This window comes from Malaclemys terrapin, chromosome 25, assembly GCF_027887155.1.
Source record: "Malaclemys terrapin pileata isolate rMalTer1 chromosome 25, rMalTer1.hap1, whole genome shotgun sequence".
NCBI classification, from domain to species: domain Eukaryota; kingdom Metazoa; phylum Chordata; order Testudines; family Emydidae; genus Malaclemys; species Malaclemys terrapin.
In genome coordinates, this window is record NC_071529.1 from 3,117,680 (window position 1) to 3,134,706 (window position 17,027).

Consider the following 17,027-nt stretch of genomic DNA (forward strand, 5'->3'; position numbering starts at 1 on the left):
GATTTTTCCAGGGACTGAGTTCCCTGGATCCTCCTTCTTCCCTTTTTTAAAGATGGGCACTACATTAGCCTTTTTCCAGTCATCTGGGACCTCCCCCGATCACCATGAGTTTTCAAAGATAATGGCCAATGGCTCTGCAATCACATCTGCCAACTCCTTTAACATCCTCAGATGCAGCGCATCCGGCCCCATGGACTTGTGCTTGTCCAGCTTTTCTAAATAGTCCTGAACCACTTCTTTCTCCACAGAGGGTTGGTCACTTCCTCCCCATGCTGTGCTGCCCAGTGCAGCAGTCTGGGAGCTGACCTTGTTTGTGAAGACAGAGGCAAAAAAAGCATTGAGTACATTAGCTTATTCCACATCCTCGGTCACTAGGTTGCCTCCCCCATTCAGTAAGGGGCCCACACTTTCCTTGACTTTCTTCTTGTTGCTAACATACCTGAAGAAACCCTTCTTGTTACTCTTAACATCTCTTGCTAGCTGCAACTCCAAGTGTGATTTGGCCTTCCTGATTTCACTCCTGCATGCCTGAGCAATATTTTTATGCTCCTCCCTGGTCATTTGTCCAATCTTCCACTTCTTGTAAGCTTCTTTTTTGTGTTTAAGATCAGCAAGGATTTCACTGTTAAGCCAAGCTGGTCGCCTGCCATATTTACTATTCTTTCTACACATCGGGATGGTTTGTTCCTGCAACCACAATAAGGATTCTTTAAAATGCAGCCAGCTCTCCTGGACTCCTTTCCCCCTCATGTTATTCTCCCAGGGGATCCTGCCCATCTGTTCCCTGAGGGAGTCAAAGTCTGCTTTTCTGAAGTCCAGGGTCCGTATACTGCTGCTCTCCTTTCTTCCTTATGTCAGGATCCTGAACTCGACCATCTCATGGTCACTGCCTCCCAGGTTCCCATCCACTTTTGCTTCCCTTACTAATTCTTCCTGGTTTGTGAGCAGCAGGTCAAGAAGAGCTCTGCCCCTAGTTGGTTCCTCCAGGACTTGCACCAGGAAATTGTCCCCTACACTTTCCCAAAACTTCCAAGATTGTCTTGTTGTCCTTGTTGTTTTTGTAGATACAGACTAACACGGCTACCCCCTGATACTTGACAAGATTGTCTGTGCACCGCTGTATTGCTCTCCCAGCAAATATCAGGGTGATTATTGTCTCCCATGAGAACCAGGGCCTGCGATCTAGTAACTTCTGTTAGTTGCCGGAAGAAAGCCTCGTCCACCTCATCCCCTTGGTCTGGTGGTCTATAGCAAACTCCCGCCACGACATCACCCTTGTTGCTCACACTTCTAAACTTAATCCAGAGACTCTCAGGTTTTTCTGCGGTTTCATACCAGAGCTCTGAGCAGTCATACAGCTCTCTTACCTTTTCTCCCCCACCTTTTCTGCCCTGCCCTGCCTGTCCTTCCTGAACAGTTTATATCCATCCATGACAGTACTCCAGTCATGTGAGTTATCCCACCAAGTCCCTGTTATTCCAATCACATCATAGTTCCTTGACTGTGCCAGGACTTCCAGTTCTCCTTGCTTGTTTCCCAGGCTTCTTGCATTTGTGTATAGGCACTTAAGATAACTCGCTGATTGTCCCGCTTTCTCAGTCTGAGACAGGAGTTCTCCCCTCGTGCACTCTCCTGCTTGTGCTTCCTCCCAGTATCCCATTTCCCCACTTACCTCAGGGCTTTGGTCTCCTTCCCCCGGTGAACCTAGTTTAAAGTCCTCCTCACTAGGTTAGCAAGCCTGCTTGCGAAGATGCTCTTCCCTCTCTTCATTAAGTGGAGCCCGTCTCTGCTTAGCACTCCTTGTAACACCATCCCATGGTCAAAGAATCCAAAGCCTTCTCTCCGACACCACCTGCGTAGCCATTCGCTGACTTCCACGATTCGACGGTCTCTACCCAGGCTTTTTCCTTGCACAGGGAGGATGGACGAGGTTTAAGGTTGTTATTTTTAACAAACCAGAATGTCCTAAGAAAACGTGCGCCTTTCTAATAAAACTTCACTTTTCATTGCTTGCTTTCCTGTTTGTGTTTCCTGAGCTCCATGTTGAATTCCATGTGGTGGGAGGGAGGTGGGGGTGCCAATGTGCTCGCATGCCATCTGCCATTAGCGGATACAGGATGCTACCCAGGGCTTGCATTGGTTCAGGGACTGGAAATCCCTCCCATTTCTAATTCCTATTTGAATAAACACCAAAATGGAGCCGGAAGCTTGCCAGCGGCTTCTGCCTCTTCACTGTCTGCAGCCAGTTCTGCAGCGGCCATTTCTCCGGGGCGGAGGGGGACATCAAAAAACTCCTCTCAGCGCGGCCTCAGGCAGAACCTCCTCTGGGGCTGGTTTCGTCAGCAGAGTCACTTTGTTTGCCTTCTTCGGCAACTGCTGCTGGCTCCCCTCCGTTCCCATGTTGGATTCTGGGGCCAGCAGGTCGCCATGCTGTCTGACCAGGTCATCCTGCACTGCCAGGGGCTCTGTGCTGGGTGCAGTACCTCCCAGAGCCCGAGCTCCAGTCCACACCCAAATATGTGCCCCGCAACCTCCTAGCCCCGCAGCCTGAGCCAGACTCAGCTGGCCTGGCCAGCCGCGGGTGGTTTATTGAAGTGTAGACATACTCTGAGTGGCGGGATACTCAAGTGTTGAGCACTCAGCAATTCCCACTGACTTCCCGGGAGCTGCTGAGTGGACAGGACATTGGAAAAGGTGGCCACTTACTTAGGTATCTAGTCAGGATTTATGACCAAGATTTTTGCAAGTGACTAGTGATTTGGGGTGTGTCATCTTGGGGGTGCTCAATCTAAGGTGCCCCAAGGGGCTTGATTTTCACAGGGCAGGTGCTCAGCACTTCCTGACAATCAGGCCTCATGGGGCTCTGGACACAGACCCTCACTTTAGGCATATAGGGCTGAAAACCTCAGCTCCAGCTCTTACCAGGAGGCTACTGGTCCATTGGAGTCATTTCACAACAGCCAGTCGGGGAAAGACAGGAGACTTGACAGGCCAGAATTCACACCCACCGCCCCTCCCCACAAAAACAGTTCGTCAGTCTCAGCATATTATAAGCCGAAAACCCTGTGCTCGGAACAGGCCTGGGGCTGAACTGCCTAGAAGAACCTCTGGGGAGTGACAGGGCGGAGGTGTTCTCCAGCACCGATGGCAGGAGGCAGAAGGAGGCCGCAGCTGCCTATTTAGCTAGCATCAGGGCTTCCCCTTTCTCCCCATCATATTCCCCTCCCCCCACCCACCCCAGTCTGTGCCGTCATTTCCTGTGCTACCCTGGGGGATCTGCATTCACCAACCAGGTGTACCCGCAGGGAGGGTGAACAGGGCGGGCAGAGACCCACAGTTTGGCCAATAGCTCTTCAGACACAGAAGAAGAGTCAGCCCCCAGGCACTCCCAGCAGAACCTCCCACAGGGTCATTTCTCAGGGGGAGGTACAAATACGTCAGATTCCTTTTCCCTCCTGGTAAAGAAGGCATCCCCCGGCAGTGGGGGTGCAGCTGGGCTAGGGGACCCTGGAGCCCAGAGGGGTGTGCTTATGCATCAGTCAGCACTTCTACCGGCACGAAAACTCTTCATCCCTGTGAGGAGTGCTGGGAGTCAGCAACCAAGCCAGCACTCTGGTCACTGTCTAGCCAATGAGGCCCCCAAGGAGGGCCTCATTAAGGAGAGGAGCTCCTGATTACCAGATCAGATTGGGGCTGGGTAGCTAACGAGCTAATTAGCTTAACAAGGAAACTGGGTAAAAGAGCCCAGGAAGGAAGCGCAAGGGGGTTGGGAAGCAGAAGAGGGAGAGATGCAAGGGTAGCTGGGGCCTGATCCAGGAGATCTCTATGTGGAGAGACCTTTTCCCACCCCCGTCCCTTGGGAGAAGAGCTAGTCAAGCTTAATGACTGTACATAGGGTGGCTGTGCAAGGTGAAGCACTGTCAGTAAACTACACGGTGGTGTCTACAAAGGAAGGTCTCTGAACGGTCTGTGGGAGAGCAAAGGAGACGAGAGCAGAGGGTTCCCTTCACAATCCCCAAAAGATTTGTGCCCAGACATACAATGGGAATTCGTGCCCACAATCCTCTTCTCCAAACTCACACCCGTCACTTCTCGTTGGCTGGTCTGGCTGGGTGCTATCCCTAGACTAAGCCACGGCTGGCCTCTTTGGTTCCCTCCCCAGGGTCCGCCCAGGTCTGTCTGTGCCAGTCAGAACAGACCCCACTCACCCGGCGTCACTGCTGTTCCCGCAGAGCAGAGCATCCAGCGAGCCCTCCAGAAAGTAGAAATTCCCTTTGCAATTCAGGAAAAAAGCAAGAAGTGAGAATTGCAGACGTTGATTTGCACATGTTTGTTTATCATTTGCAATTCTTCAACAAATGGCTAATTGGATTGTGTCCCAGCACAAAGCATTCGCCACAGCTATTGCTTCCTATATTTGCTATTTCTAATGTGCTAATTTGCATAGGTGACCTTAGTCACACGGTTTTGTTTCACTTGCCCAACTGACTGACTCCCAAACCCAGCGACAGCTCTAGAGACAGCCAGCAAGAGTGGCCAGTGCGAATGCTTGTGTGAATACATGTTAACGTTCTCTTTCGCGCAAACCAAGGCTTGCTGGTGAGAACGTTCATGGAAAGGGACTGAAAAGACTGGAGAAAGGCCAGCGCCGTGGCTCTGCGGGTTTTCAGCTGAGTGAATTTTTGCACATGCCCTGCTGGGAAACTGTGGAAAATAACAAACACTCTCAGGCCAGCACCAAACTGAGCCCACTACGAGACCGGGAATGCATCAAGCTCATTCCTCTTTGATGTTGCCAGTGACCCACCCAGACGAGAACCACAGCAGCTGCTGAAACATGGCAAAGAGGGAATTTCATTTCATTTATGGAGAACATGCCCCTGCGGTCAGGCCCTTCTGGAGGGTGCGGATCAGCAGCCTGAGCCACCTGCATGGAGAAGCAATGAGTACCCCGCCTTGGGTGTTAGTGATTTGGACTTTGCCCTCTGAATGGCCTGGAGGGACCTATCTGGAGCCTGTTCTGTGCATCCCAATCAGTGATTCCTTCCCAGCCCCCATGCTTCTATTTAACTAACCAGTGGAGTGTTGAAAAGCCACCCCACATATGGCATTTCAGGCCAGGATGTGTTGCTCTGGTGCGAGCAGCTGTTAACCTGAATGCATGGCCAGAATGTGTCGCTGCTGTTTGCATAGATTTCAGGCGTTCGTGGATATTGACTTTAACTCCCCTGCTAAGGAGCCTTCTTGTGGTTAACCTCACAGCCACTTATGCCGTTGGAATAAAGCACCTCAGGCAGCATGTAACGTGACCTGCCGCTGAGTTCTGCTGAGTGCTCTAAACAAGATGTGAAACACTCCAGCCCACTGCAGCGTTACTTGGCAGCGACAGGCTGACTAGCAGCTGGTTCTGCCTCTTGTATAAATGTGCCTGCACTGTGGAAGGACTCTGGATATGGAAGCAGTTTCAGAATTCTCTCTTCACTCTTGGTGTGTGTCTCCATATTCAATAAAGGGTTCTGCCCTTTTGTTTTAAATGCTTTATTTTTTGCCAAAACATTTTGATTTTCTCAACATTTTCTGGTTTTGGACAAAAATATTCATTTGTCGTTTTTGGATTCTACCTCCAGCTTTTGATGTTTGTGGCCAATTTTGATTCGTCATTGGCTTAGTCACATGGTTCAAAATTTTCCAAGGATGGTGGACAGTCCTGGATGTTGATTGGCTTAGGAGTGGGGCTGTGAATAGTGGCCAATCCTGGACGTTGATTGGCTGAGGAGAGGGGCTCTGAATGGTGGCGAGGAGTCAATCAGGTTGTTTACTTGGGCACATTTTAACAGCAGAGAGAAGGCACACAAGTATTTACCTTCATCATTGATGTAAGAATCCCAGTCAAAAGTCCCATTACTCAACCCAGTTGTGTTGCCGTAGAGAGTTGAGTTAGTGAACGTGTCATTGTCCATTCCAAAGAAGTCCTCTTGCAAAGTATCATTTATAGGGGGCGGCCACCTGACACATTTTTGCCGAAGGTTCCCCATGAACAACTGAAGGCCAACCAGTGCAAAAACACTCAGACAGAAGACGGTGAGAATCATGACGTCAGAGAGCTTCTTCACGGACTGTACCAAAGCCCCAACAATTGTCTTCAGCCCTGAGGAGGGAGACATCATTATTGGTGTAGTTATTAATTTGTTAATCATCGATAATGTTCTAATGTTGCTATGGAGCTCATGCGTCCCATAAGAGTTGCCCAGTGCCCTCACTACAGCAGAACCTGGATTTCAGTGTAAGGCAAGACCCCTTCCCATAAAAATTCACCTGCCCGTGGTGCAATGCTATTATCCAAAGGGTTGGAAATAAAGTGGGATGAAATTTTTCTGCCAACACTTTTTTTTCTGGCACAAAATGCAGATTTGGCAACACCAAAGTGTTTTGCAAATTGTTTCAGATAAAACCCGCCCCCACCCCAAAAATAAAAAAAATGAAAACATTTTGTTTCAACATTTTAAAAATGAAATGTTTCAATTTTTCAGTTCAAACTTTTTGTTTACAAATTTCCTTAGGTTTATAAAACAAACAATTTAAAACATTTTAAAATGGTCAAAATCAAAACATTTATCAGAATCAGAAATGATTTTTTTAACTATTCATTCAGTTCACCAAAAATTTCAAAAAATGTCATTTTCTATTAGTCCTAAAATGTTTTTTTCCTGAGTTTTTGGAATTGCCAGTGAACTGAAAAATCCCTTATTCACAGAGCTCTGTCAGTTCTTTCCTGCCCCTGCTAGACACCAGCACATGCCCTGACACATTAATTACACCATGTAATGAGGCCTGCTGCTCCTGAGGTTTTGAATCACTCTGTGCCCACAAATGGTCCTTTTGATGTGCTAGATCACACAAAAGAACAGGTTTCAGAGGGGCAGCCGTGTTAGACTGTATCAACAAAAACAACGAGGAGTACTTGTGCTACCTTAGAGACTAACATATTTATTTGGGCATAAGCTTTCGTGGGCTAAAACCCACTTCATCAGATGCATGGAGTGGAAAATACAGTAGGAAGATATACATACACAGTACATGAAAAGATGGGAGTTGCCTTACCAAGTGGGGGGTCAGTTCTAATGAGACAATTCAATTAAAGTGGCCAAACTGGACAGTCGCTATGCAAAAGAATAAATGGGCACAAATCAGATGTCAAGAATGATAACATTCAAAAATCAGTCGGAGAACACTTCAACCTCCCTCGACACTCAATAACAGATGAAAAGTGGAGATTCTTCAACAAAAAAACTTCAAAAACAGACTCCAATGAGAAACTGCGGAACTGGAATTAATTTGCAAACTGGACACCATCAAATTAGGCCTGAATAAAGACTGGGAGTGGATGGGTCACTACAAAAACTAAAAACTAATTTCCCCATGCTAATTTCCCCCCTACTAAAACAACAAGGAGTCTGGTGGCACCTTAAAGCCTAACAGATTTATTTGGGCATAAGCTTTTGTGGGTAAAAACCTCACTTCTGCATCTGAAGAAGTGAGGTTTTTACCCACGAAAGCTTATGCCCAAATAGATCTGTTAGTCTTTAAGGTGCCACCAGACTCCTTGTTGTTTTTGTAGATACAGACTAACACGGCTACCCCCTGATACTTTCCCCCCTACTGTTACTCACACCTTCTTGTCAACTGTTTGATATGGGCCACCCTGATTACCACTACAAAAGTAATTTTCCTCCTGTTGATAATAGCCCACTTTAATTGAATTGTCTCTTTAGAACTGACCCCCCACTTGGTAAGGCAACTCCCATCTTTTCATGTACTGTGTATATATATCTTCTTACTGTATTTTCCACTCCATGCATCTGATGAAGTGGGTTCTAGCCCACAAAAGCTTATGCCCTAATAAATATGTTAGTCTCTAAGATGCCACCAGGACTCCTCGTTGTTCTTACAAAAGAACAGGTTTCACCGACACATTTAGATGGATACTATGGAAACATCCCTAGACTGGCCCTAAAATCTTTCCATCACAGAAGCCATTACTGTTTTCCCCTGATGGTTTCTAACTCCCTTTCATTGTGTGTTTTTCCTCTCATTTGAAATTTGCCAAATAAAATCACAGTTAGGTTCAAATAAACAGGAGGAGGTTCCATGCTGTTGCACCTGGGATGAATTATTTGCTAACCCTGATCTCAGGGCAGAGAATTCTGCTGCGTCCAAAGGAGTGTCTCTCTTCCTGTAACCACCGGGAGAACTTTGAGCTCTGCCACACCCTTCCGCTCTGCTCCAAACCCTCTGACCCAGAGAAGTCTTTGTGCTTCTGAGTACAGGCGATGGAGTGACAGTTGGCATTAGGGGCTAGGTTACCTCATCTTTTGCTCTGAAAGTCCAATGGTAGCTTCCTGTCCCAAGCGGGAGCAGGCTATTGAACAGACCCTGAGAGGCCCTTGGGATGTGAAGATATTTATTCCTCTCGTGTGACGCCCAAATTAGTGATGGGACCAAGCCTCAGAATTAATCTCTGGAGCCCAAAACAGTCCCCAAGCACAGGAGTGCTCAGATCTGGCATTTGTTTTGGACCTATTTCATGTCCAAATGTTTGTCCCAGTCGCCGTGCCAATATTTCCACCTGTTGAGGTAAAACTCCGATTCTCTAAGGACCCGTCTACATGGAGAAACTGACTGGAATAACAAGAGGAGAATAAACCACTCCAGAATAACTGCCGGTGTGGTGGAGACTCTAGACCAGATAAAGAGATCACATTCCAGATTAATTACTCCGCTTGGGAAGTACATTGATTATCCTGGAATAAAAGTGACTTTCATTGTCTCCGCAGATCCCCCACCCCAACAAGCCAGCTGGCCCTGCCGTTGGCCTTGGCACCCATTTGAAGCTGTTAGCCATTAGGGGAGTGGGCACATGCCCATTTGACTCCCACATTGTGGAACCGAGGGAAGATGCAAACCCCAATAATCCTATTCCCGTGCCAGGGGCTTAGGGGAGTCATTGTTTGGTTTTGCTTTTAACCCTTTGTCTGGTAGGGAGTTCATAAGGGGCTCCCCCACATTACTGTATTTTGGCTGAGGAAGGACTAATCATGTGAGTAAAACAAGCAGGCCATAGCTGGCGTTAGGTCCCTTCTGCCTTAGCAGGCGGTGAAAGAAGCCAGGGCACAAGAGTTCTTGTCCTGACGAAATATCCCCAGAGCGTCTTTGACTTGGCCACTCCTGTGATGCCAGGACACTCTCCTGGGTCTTTGCCCGAGGAATGTTAGGATCCATTGGACAAGGTTGGCAGCCACCCTTGCCAGACACCCTGCTTGCCCAAAGGGTTCTGCACTGTGCCAGCGAGGCAGCCTCCCCCTTTGAACCTGAGCTCTTGGTGTGCTTCTACCTTATCAAAACATAGAGCTATGTGTGCTCAGGGTGAGGGCCCAACATCTGGCTCATATTTGGGCACATAGCCTGGTAGTTTGAATTTACATATAACCTGGCACCATCTAGAGGCTGGGATAAGGTGACCATCAGGAGTCCCAGACCGCATATATTTGCAAAAGTGGCCTCTAAGGGTATGTCTACACTGCAATTAGATGCCCACAGCTGGCCCGTGCCAGCTGACTTGGGCTCGCGGGGCTCAGGCGAGGGGGCTGTTTAATTGTGATGTTGATGTTCGGGCTCAGGCTGGAGCCTGGGCTCTAAGACACTACGAGATAGGAGGGTCCCAGAGCTTGGGCTGCAGCCTGAGCCCGAATGTCTACACCGCCTGTTAATTTCATTGGGTGACCCTTGGTCCTTGTGCTATGTGAGAAGATAAATAACACTTCCCTATTCACTTTCCCCACACCAGTCATGATTTTGTAGACCTCTATCATATCCTCCCTTAGTCGGCTCTTTTCCAAGCGGAACAGTCCCAGTCTTATTAATCTCTCCTCATGAATAGCCCCATTGACTGAATGGGACTCACTCACATGTGTAAAAAGCACCTAAAGGCTACATCTACGCTTGGAGCTAGGGGTGTGAGTCATAGCTCATGCAGACACTCTTGTGCTAGCTCTTTTCAAGCTAGTAAGCCAAAAGTAGTAGTGTAGCCGCACTAGCACAGTCAACGGCAAGTGGTGGCCTCGCTTAGCCACCGCCAAGACGCGCCTCCGGGGTCCAGACAGGTTTGTGCACTGGGCAGCTAGCCTATGCCTCCGCTCACCATTGCCTGTGCTACTGCAGCTACTCTACTGTTTTTAGCCCAATGAGAGTGAATGCGAGTATGTCTACATGAGCTGGGAACACACGCTGGGCTCCAAGTGTAGACAGTCAAAGTCTGAAACGTATTACTTTTTTTTAAATACAGAAAATAATGCAAAACAATTACATGCATTTTCCTCAAAGTTTTCCAAGGCAAAAAAATTACTTTGGGACATGGAAAATGTCAGCTCAAAAGGCCATTTTTTTGCAAAGTTATGCACGAGCAAAAGCAGGGTCTTATATTTGGGCTGGCAATGCTGCTGGAGCTTTTAGCACTACCAATGCCATAATGCCCCCAACTCAAAGAAAAATGCCTTCACCTCTCAATAGGCAAGGGGCCTTTTCTCCACTATCCTCCAACCTGTATAGTCAGTTATGCCAGTGACAGCGAGTGCAAAGTGGGTATAAAACACTGTCACACAAGAACAGGAGTGTTCCACACTCACTTTGCACTGATGCATGGGACAATCCAAGGTCCAGGGCAAAGATCTGAAAGCCGGCTGGTTTTTCAAGTTAAAGCTTAAACTGTGGAAAGGAACGGAGATGGTTTAGAAGGCAAATGCTCCTTGACCTACCTGGAATCACGGTGATTGTTTTCAGTGCGCGGAGGACACGGAACGTTCGTAGAGCTGAGACATTTCCCAAATCCACAAACTCTGTGGTGTAACTGAGGGAGGGGGGAAAGAAGGATTCAGAAGGATTCAGACTTTGATCTGCTGCAGTGACTGGAGGTGAGGGGTGTTTTCACAGCACTCTAGGTCATGGTCATTTTCAGAGACAAAAGCAGTAGGGCTGCCAACCTGCAGCGTTACCAGGAGGGAGCCTGCAGGCTGTGTGCTGCTGTGAGTGCCTGAAAAGGACTCATTAGCATTTCACAGCTACTTGCAAAGACTAAGAGGGGAAGGTCTGGAGCTGTGTTTCCTTGCGGTTTTGTCTACACTGGGAAGTTTTACACCAGGTGAGCTTTACTGATTGATTCCTGTTGATGATGATAGCATCCTTGAGCACCAGTCTTGTACATGGCCCCACTCCGCTAGGTGCTGTATAAACACAACACAGAGATGCCCCCTGCATTCATCGGAGGTTTTTAAGAGCAGGTTGGACAAACACCTGTCAGGGATGGTCTAGCTAATCCTTAGCTGTACCTTGAGTGCAGGGGACTGGACTAGATGACCTCTCAAGGTCCCTTCCAGTCCTATAGAAATAGAAAGAAATTAATGAAGATATCCCATCTCCTAGAACTGGAAGGGACCCTGAAAGGTCATCGAGTCCAGCCCCCTGCCTTCACTAGCAGGACCAAGTACTGATTTTGCCCCAGATCCCCAAGTGGCCCCTCAAGGATTGAGCTCACAACCCTGGGTTTAGCAGGCCAATGCTCAAACCACTGAGCTATCCCTCCCCCAATGAAATGCCTCATGTCCACATGCTGCACTGGTGCGTCTTACTCTGGTTTCAAGCCAAGGAAGATCAAGGCCCTTATTATATTGGTGCATAAGATGTCCGCTCCACCTTCCCTCAACACCGGACATTCCGGTACTTCTGGGAATGGTGTGACCCTGACCCCGCCCCCGCCAGTGTTAACTCTGCCCTCACTGGCATGGTGATGGGTGCGAGGTCATGCCACATGCGGAGGGGGCACCATCTTTCAGAATGGGCCGCCTCACCCCCACCAGTGTGACTTTGCACACACGGTGCATGCAAGGTCACCCTGCATTCCAGAGGTGCCATTTTTAAGAGCGGGCTGGGGCAGAGCCATCTGATACGGGACAAAACCATGTCCAGTTTTGTCCAAGTACCGGGCCATCCAGTTTAATTCTGGACTAGTGGCCTCCCTACTGTGCACTAGCCTGTGCGGACAAATCCTAAGATGTGGTAGTCACACTGTCATGAGGCCACTGTGGATGGCACTGGGGTTAGCTCCATCGATGCAATCACAGCTCTCCCTGTCTACATTTGGAGTGTGGCTACTTCAGTGACTGGCCATCAAGTGCAGGAATTGGGGTATATACCCAGTGTAGATGATACCATCTCCAACATCTCTGGCTATTTTCCAGACATTTGATTCCAATTCATCCTATACCACCAATGTTACAACTTGGTTAGCTAGGCTTCCTGCCTGTGCCATGTCCCTTACTGAGTATACTTACGCCATAACGATAACACTGAAATCCAGCCAGTTCCATGGGTCGCGTAGGAATGTAAATTGGTCAATGCAAAATCCTCTGGCTACTATCTTTATCATGGACTCGAAGGTGTATATCCCAGTGAAGGTGTATCTGAAAGCCGAAACAGTGACTTATGATAAGTAGACAAGACAAGCAGCTCAAAGGGAAAACTATCCAAGACACTTGCAAAAATGTTATGTGTATGCAGGAAAAATGGGTCCTGAGACCTTCATGGGAAAAGGGTTGGAAAATATGTCTTATCAGTCATTTCCCATGGCTGCTGACAGCAGTCGAGCTCTGCTAGCATTAGTCAAATTGGGAGCCTTAATACAGATGGGCCACTCACTACCAACACTGCTTTCAGCACCACGGGCCAGATTTCCAAATGAGCTCGGCATGGTGAGGGCAGGCGGGATCCGGGTCATTAGTGTCACCACTGGGGCTGCTGGGTGTTTTGAAAACGTCAGCCCCTGTTTAGGCACCTAAATGGGAGGCTCTTTGGAAAATCTGGCACTGATAGTGGGTGCTGAGCCATGGTTATCTGGCCCCAAATTGTGGGTGCTGAGCCCTCAAAAACCTGCTGCCTGCTCGGAGCCCTGTCTGTCCTGTAGCTGAGGCGCGGTGAGTAGTGGAGGGAGGCTGTTCAGAAATGTGCCCGTGGTTGCAAAGTCTAGAGGAGAACACAAACTTGGGTTCTGAGATCACAAACGTGGTGACAGCTCAGTCCGGGGGGTCTCCAAACTACACATGCCCATTTCCCAAGGCCCCTCCACACCTTTCCCTCAGGCCCCTGTCTGATAAGCAGGACAGATTTCTGTAAGGAACAGCCACGCAGCGAAGGGAGCCACCCTCTCCAGAGCCATCAGGAGACCAAGCAGCGAATGGAGGAAAGGAACTTACTCCACGTTCTTGGCCCATGGTGGTGGGTCGCTCATTGCCATGAACACACAGTTGGTCAAAATGGTGATCATGATAAACATGCTGAATAATTTACAACCAGGTCAAGGAAAATCTCTCTGGGCTTGTCACAGGCTCCCCTCCTCCCCCGAGTCCTTGCCAAGGCCGGGCACAGCGGTAAGAGCACATGCAGCATTTCCCTCCACCCCAGCCCTGGAGTGCGGCTCCCAGAAAAGCCGCCTGGGGCTTGTTATTCCTTTCAGAATGACGCAGAGATGGAGAAAGCTTAAACTATTCCACCAATGGCCCCCTTCACTATGGTCACACCTCTGCCTCCAGCCACACCCACAGCCTGCGCTGAGCCCCAGCCCTTCCTGGCATCCCTCAGCCCTCCTCTCTCGCCCTCCCCCAACCTCTAGCCACTTTGCAAACAGGATCTTGCCCCCCGCCTCTCTCCCTAGCAACCTGCCCTCACCTATGTCTCCACTGGCCCAGAACCCTGCATGCCTCTGATTCTCCCCACTTCTGGGTACTGGGCCCTTCACGCAGCTGAGATGAGCCCTCCCCACAGGCACTAATGGGCCCCTTAAAGAGATGCTCAGGTTCAGCTACAGCTATTTGCCTCGAAGCAGGAATGAATGTGTTGCCTGGGAGGTCAGACTTAGTGATCATGGTGATCCCTTCTGGCCTTAAAAATCTCTGACTCTCCTGGCCAGAGCAGGTGAACACTTCTCTGTTCATATTCTCCTTGCGCTCCCTGCTGCCCTCACTGCCCTGACCTCCCTCACCCTATCTCCTCCTTCCCGTGACCCTTCAGCTCCTAGTACACGCTGCACCCCCTGGCAGCTGGAGAACTCCCTCCTAGACAGGGCCGGATTTATACCTTGTGTGCCCCTAGGGGCAGGGTCCCCAAACTGCTCCTGGTGGCTGGGCAGCTGCGAGGGCCCCGGTTCCAAGTTCAGAGCTCCAGGGTCCCCTGCCGCCTGTGTCTCACCGACCGCGGTGACCAGGAGCTGTGGGGTGGCCTCCTATGGCGGCCAGGAGCTGTGGGGTGGTCTGCTGTGGCGGCTGGGAGCTGTGGGGTGGCCCCCAGCGCTCACAGTGGTTCAGAGCTCCAAACCGCCACTTTTAACTTTTAGGCACCCCACTGCCCAGCGCCCCTCTGCCCACAAACCCCCCCACTGCCAAACACCCCGAAACACACAAACCTCCTTCACTCCCCACTGCCCAGCATCCCACACAAACTTCCCACTGCCCACCGTCCTCCATCCCCTCACTGCCCAGAGCCCCCCCACAAATCCCTCCAGAGACCCACTCTCCTGCGTCCTGCCCCCTGGCCACACTCACTGGCCCCGCTGGGAGGTGACTCCAGCAGGGCTGTGTGGCGCTGTCTTCCCCTCAGCCGGCCCCGCCCCCTGCCAGGACCCGGGAGTGGCAAAAATTGAATTTTTAGGCAGCCTTAGAATGCCAGCGGCCCTAGGCACGTGCCTACTGTGCCTAATGGGAAATCCAGCCTTGCTCCTAGATTCCCTTCAGTCTGGCTTTTGTCTCCCTGCCCACCCTCTGCACCATCTCTGCTCCCCTTCCTGGCTGGGCCTCATGGCCTGTTCCCCATCCCTCAGTGTCTCTGTGGCTTCTGATGCTCTCGGTCACGCTCTCCTTCCTTGGCCTCTCCTGGTTCTCTTCCAATGCTCCTTTCACATCTCAGGCCTGGACTCCCCCTAAAGCTTAGGTCTCTCCAACTATGTCACTCAGGGGTATGAAATGTAGATCCAAGTGCAGACAACACTTGGCCGATGGAAGAATTCTTCTGTCGCCCTAGCTACCACTTCTCAGGGAGGTGGATGAACTACAGTGACAGGCGAACCCCTCCCGTCGGCATAGTGTCTATGCTACAGCGCTACCATGGTATAGGGCAGCATTTCTAGTATAGACATGCCCTTGGTGTCTCCTTCCATTGTTCCTTGTCCTTTCCCTTCTGCCTGTCTGCTGGCGACCCTCTCCCTGTTCCTTCTTCTTGCTTGGGTGACCTAATTCCCCCCACCCGGTGTCAGCTATCCCTCTGCAGCAGGGATTCCAAACCCACCACTCCACCCAGCCCCTCCTCTTCTGTCCAGTCCTGCATTTGGAACCGACACCTCCTTTTAGATGTTCCACCGTCTGCTCACAATCACTCTTTGCAAACCTGAGCTCTGTATCTTCTCTCCTGGCTCCCTCCCACCATCTCCCTACTCCATCCTCTACATCTCCAGGACCTAGGAGATGGTGTTATCTCGGACTCTGACCCCGGTGACTCCTGCCACTTCCTCCTCTCTCACATTGCCTCCCCTCACCCTCCACACTGCTAAAATCCCTCTCTGGCCGCTCATCATCTCTTGCCCCGATCACTATAATTCTCTTACCCATGTCCTGCCCTTACTGCCCTGGACAATCCAAATCATTGCTGTGGCTCTGGCCGAATTACTCCCCACTCCCCAGCCCTACCTCACACTCCTGGGACTCTGGCTTCCTGTCTCTTACTCCTCCATCTTCTAGGAGCTCTATTCTCAGTTTCTCCTATTCTCAGTTTCTCCTGCTCCCCAACCTCCTGCAACCCTTGAGCACCCCTTGGTCTCTCCTCCCCTTGCTTCTCCCATGGTTTCTGTCTCTCTCTCAGTTTTGTTCCCTGGTTCACACCGTCCCATGTTTGGAGCAGTCCCTCTTGTCCCCCAAGCAACCGCTCTCTCTTTCAAAACCCGCCCTAAAGCACTCTCCTGGAAAGGCTTCCTGCCCAGGTCTTCACACCAAGAATCTCTCCCCACCCTACTTTAACTGGACTATAGTGACCACGGACATTGGGGGCCTCACCACTGGATGCCCCCCAGGAGCTGACTAGGGGCCTGAAGCTGAGCTACCAAGAAGCTGCCAAGCTTACCTGTCGCCAGCTACCCAGAGGAGCTGCCAAGCCTATCCCTCGCTAGCTACCCGGAGGAACCCATGATGCTTGAACCCTCCAAGGACACCACCCAGACCCAGGTATCGTACGAGGGGGAGTCTGGAAGTAGCCCGGGGGCAGCCGACCCCAGTCTGGCTGCAGCACTACCAGAGCCAACGTCAGTGTGTTGCGGCCAGGATCCCCATTGACACAGCAGCGGGTCTTCTGCTGCTGCTAGGGCCCCGGGCTGGGACACAGTGGAGTGGGTGGACCTGCGTCCCCCCGCCACCAACTTGAGGGTGGCCGTCTCTCCCTTCCCCGGTTGCTCTAAGCCAGGGCCTGGACTTATATTGAACTATTTGCTCAGTTCCTGCCTGAGGGCCTGAGCTCCTGACTGTTTGTTTGCTGCCCGCCCTGACCTAGGGCCTCGGCTTACCTTGTAGTGCTTACTGGGCCCTGCCAGGGCCGCCCAGAGGATTCAGGGGGCCTGGGGTCTTTGGCGGCGGGGATCCTTCCACTCCGGGTCTTCGGGGACACTTCGGCGGCCGGTCCCAGAGCGAGTGAAGGACCCGCTGCCGAATTGCCGCCGAAGACCCGGAGTGGAAGAAACTCCAGTTCTTCGGCAGCGGATCCTTCACTCGCTCTGGGTGTGTTCGGTAGCACTGAAGGACCTGCCACCGAAGACCCACCCAAAACTCTCGTGGGGGCCCCTGAAAACTCTCGTGGGGGCCCCTGTGGGGCCTGGGGCAAATTGCCCCACTTGCCCCCCCACCCCCCAGGTGGCCCTGGGCCCTGCCTGAAGGTCTGGGCTATAT

General features: G+C 50.7%; 1 protein-coding gene across 1 annotated transcript in view; it reads right to left on the reverse strand.

The window, feature by feature from the left end:
• The window catches only part of SCN4A (sodium voltage-gated channel alpha subunit 4), a 114,844-nt gene that overhangs the window by 84,066 nt on the left and 13,751 nt on the right, over positions 1-17,027 (reverse strand). The window contains exons 3-7 of the mRNA XM_054014154.1: positions 13,302-13,391; positions 12,384-12,512; positions 10,812-10,903; positions 5,864-6,148; positions 4,209-4,272 (exon numbers count right to left, since the gene is read on the reverse strand). Of these exons, the coding sequence (XP_053870129.1) occupies positions 4,209-4,272; positions 5,864-6,148; positions 10,812-10,903; positions 12,384-12,512; positions 13,302-13,391 (660 nt within the window). The remainder of the gene's footprint in view (positions 1-4,208; positions 4,273-5,863; positions 6,149-10,811; positions 10,904-12,383; positions 12,513-13,301; positions 13,392-17,027) is intronic.